The sequence below is a fragment of the Fukomys damarensis genome, unplaced genomic scaffold, assembly GCF_012274545.1.
Source record: "Fukomys damarensis isolate Sample0158 unplaced genomic scaffold, DMR_v1.0_HiC HiC_scaffold_16, whole genome shotgun sequence".
Lineage (NCBI taxonomy): Eukaryota > Metazoa > Chordata > Mammalia > Rodentia > Bathyergidae > Fukomys > Fukomys damarensis.
In genome coordinates, this window is record NW_022900928.1 from 27,453,980 (window position 1) to 27,457,063 (window position 3,084).

General features: G+C 53.0%; 1 protein-coding gene across 1 annotated transcript in view; it reads right to left on the bottom strand.

Annotated features, from left to right (window-relative positions):
* Ucp3 (uncoupling protein 3) overlaps positions 1-1,796 on the bottom strand; it is a 6,526-nt gene extending 4,730 nt beyond the window's left edge. The window contains exons 1-3 of the mRNA XM_010603270.1: positions 1,587-1,796; positions 838-1,039; positions 381-581 (exon numbers count right to left, since the gene is read on the bottom strand). Coding sequence (XP_010601572.1) covers positions 381-581; positions 838-1,039; positions 1,587-1,712 — 529 coding nt within the window. The 5' untranslated portion in view covers positions 1,713-1,796. The remainder of the gene's footprint in view (positions 1-380; positions 582-837; positions 1,040-1,586) is intronic.
* Between the last annotated feature and the right edge of the window lie 1,288 nt (positions 1,797-3,084).

Genomic DNA, 3,084 nt, shown 5'->3' on the forward strand with positions numbered 1-3,084 from the left:
CCTGGCGCCTGTTTTGATTCTGTGACTGTGGGAAGCTCTGCCCTCCATCTTCATGTACCTAGGGCCTGCTCAGCCTGAAGGCCAGGTCAGGCGCCCTTTTGTCTCTGGAGCCAGCACGGTCAATCCAACCTCTGGGTCTACACCTCTGCCGGGATCCCTGCAGCTGCTTGATGTGTCTCATCTCCTCTGTTGCCTGAATGCACCCTGCAGGTGTAAAGTGTCTCATGGATTTCTGTCTCCCTCATAGCAGCCTGCTCATTGCACATGGTGAAGGGTTGGTAAATTGGACTGACTCCGCTGCCGTGTGGTGGGCGTGTGAGGGATTTGCTTGGGACGTTCCCTCCTTGCTCTGTGCCTTGCCTGAGGTCCTCTGAACCTACCTTTCCACAGGCCCCTGACCCCTTCCTCCCTGGCGATGGTTCTGTAGGCATCCATAGCCCCACTGTATTTCCTGTCACTCTCCGGCCCCAGGCGTATGCTGGCCTGAAATCGGACCTTCACCACATCCGTGGGCTGGGCACAGGTTACCGCCATGGCCCCCGTTGTGCAGCCGGCCAGAATCCGGATGGCGATGCTGGCATCTGGGAAAAACCAAGAGAGTTTGCCAAAGTCCATGCTAACCGCTGCTGTCCTCCCAGCTGCCCTGCCGTTGCCTACACTCTTCTCCTCCGGGAGGCCCTGCAGTATCCCTGACACCACCAGCCTTCTCCTGGGTGCCATTACCAGCTCCCCACATCCTGGCTTGTGCCTCTGAGTCTAGACTATTGGGGGTCCTGACCCACAAGTAAGCTCTGCCTCCACTGCCCCCTGTGTGTCCTTGGGGTCCCAGGCACTCACGGTCTGCCCCTGCAGGGGTGTAGAACTGCTTGACAGAGTCGTAGAGGCCGATGCGGATGGAGGCAAAGCTCATCTGGCGATGCAGCCCAGCCACCAACCCATTGTAGGGGCTGCGGAGGCCCTCAGTGCGCACCATGGTCAGGATGGTGCCCAGCACGCCGCGGTACTGCACTCTCTGGGCTGCTGGATTCTCTCCTTGGATCTGGGGGACAATCACAGTGGCTGAGGGGCTAGGTGGCTGCAGGAAGGGGCTGTGCACAGGGGCTCTGCTTGGGCTGGACTTGCCTGGCTGGGCCTTGAGAACAAACATGACCATCAAATCACTGTGAGAATAAGTGAGGTTTTTTTTGCAGCATTTAACATTTCTCAAAACAACATTGTACACGCTGTGGTGTTTGATGCTCAGGGCATATCAAATGTGCAGAATTGTTTCCCCGTTTTATAAATGGTTAGTGGTTTTCCCACAGTCACACAGTTAATCCATTACCTTTGTTTCACGCTTTACGGTTTACAAAGCAGGGTGAGGCAGTTAAGAGCCCTGTCACATCCTACCAAGGCATTTAGATTTTCTTTCATCCTGGGCCATGGTGGTGGGGAGGAGGCAAGGAAGGGTCCTAAGCAGTGGAGTGAGTGGTCTCCCCAGGGCTCTGTGTGAGGAAGGGCACACTGGCAGATGGCTTGGGCAGGTGGAGAGAGTGGCCAGCCCCTCCTTTGATGTGAACAATGACCCTTGGCCAAAGGGTGCCTACCTGCAAGCGGACCTTGGCTGTGTCTAGTGGAAATGTGAGGAGATCAGCAAAACAGGCTGCAGTGCCTGCTCCCAGGAACTTCACAGCTATTGTGGGAGGCACTTCTGAAGGCTTCAGTCCAACCATGGTCCCAGCAAGATTGGCCAGTCCCTCCGGGGACCAGCAAGCTCCAAGAGAGGCTACTGGAGGCCCTGGGCTTCAGTGTGGGGAGGAGGCTGCAGAAGATAAGCCAGGGAAGGCAGATGGGCCTGTGCCGTCTGGCCCCGTTCCATGAGCAGGTGCCCACAACACCACAAGGGGCTATATAAAGCGAGCCACCTAGCCATTCCATACACACACTGCCTGAATTTGGCCTGTAGAAACAGGTCACTCTACCCTTCCTCAGGTCTTGCAGTCCTCACCTGTTCCCTCCCCACCAGGGGCAGACAGGGCTGCTGGTGGTGTCATCATGTATGGATGAGGAAACCGAGGCTCAAGCAGGGACCAGGTCTGGTTCTGCTCCACACACACCTTGCTTTCCCCAGTGCCCAGATGCTTCCTGTGGCAGGCTGTCTGTCTGTGAGCCTGGACCCTTGAGGCGCCAAATCAGTCAGATCTTCCTCTGACAATTGCCACAGTATCCTCAGGACTCAGTGAAATTGTCATTCATTTTGGATCAAGACTCCCCACCCCAATGAGGATGCCTGAAGAGACTCTTGTTATAAATAAACAAACAAATCAAATAAAGCAAACAACGCTTCTCAGTTGTTTTGTTTTGTTTTTTCCTTTGACCAAAGCCATTTTCTCCTAACACTGCAGAATTCCTGGAGTGCTATTCTGTCTGAGGTGCTGGGAGGGAGACTGGGCCTGGACACTCTGCTGCTGGTCCCCGGCTGGCTCAGCACCTCATGTGTCCCTTCTCAGCTGAAGAGGATGAGTCTCTCAGACAAGGGAGGGTTGGTCTTGGGTCAAGGGAATGTGCTGTCTTTTGTCCTGCTGGAATCTATACACACTTGAGTACACGCACGTACATACACACACGGTACCGGTCAGTCCCATAAGAGTGTGAAGCAAGAAGAAAATGTGCACACGTTGCCTCCAGGGCAGTAGAATTCCGGGTCTGTGGTCAGGAAACCTGGGCTCTCAGCCTGTCTTCGGGGCTTGCCAAGAGGTGATGTAATCTTAGGTACACATTTAACCTGTCTGGGAAAGTGGGAATCTGTCTTGCTAGTTCCTCGGTATGGAATTTGCATTTTTATTTTTTAAACTTTTAAAATTAAGGTATAAGGCCAGGGATTTAGCTCAGTGGTTCCGCTGCCTGCCTCATAAGCTCAAGGAAGGTCCAGAGTTCGATCCCTGATACCAAAAAGAAATAAATTTTAAAAAATAAAATAAAATTATAACTTATAATGGTGTATGCATTTTAAAGGGCATTAAGCTATAAATTATGCACTGACTCTGGAATGTGAGAGATACTAGAGGAGATTTTCCAAATGGAGACCTAACCTAGCATCCAAGC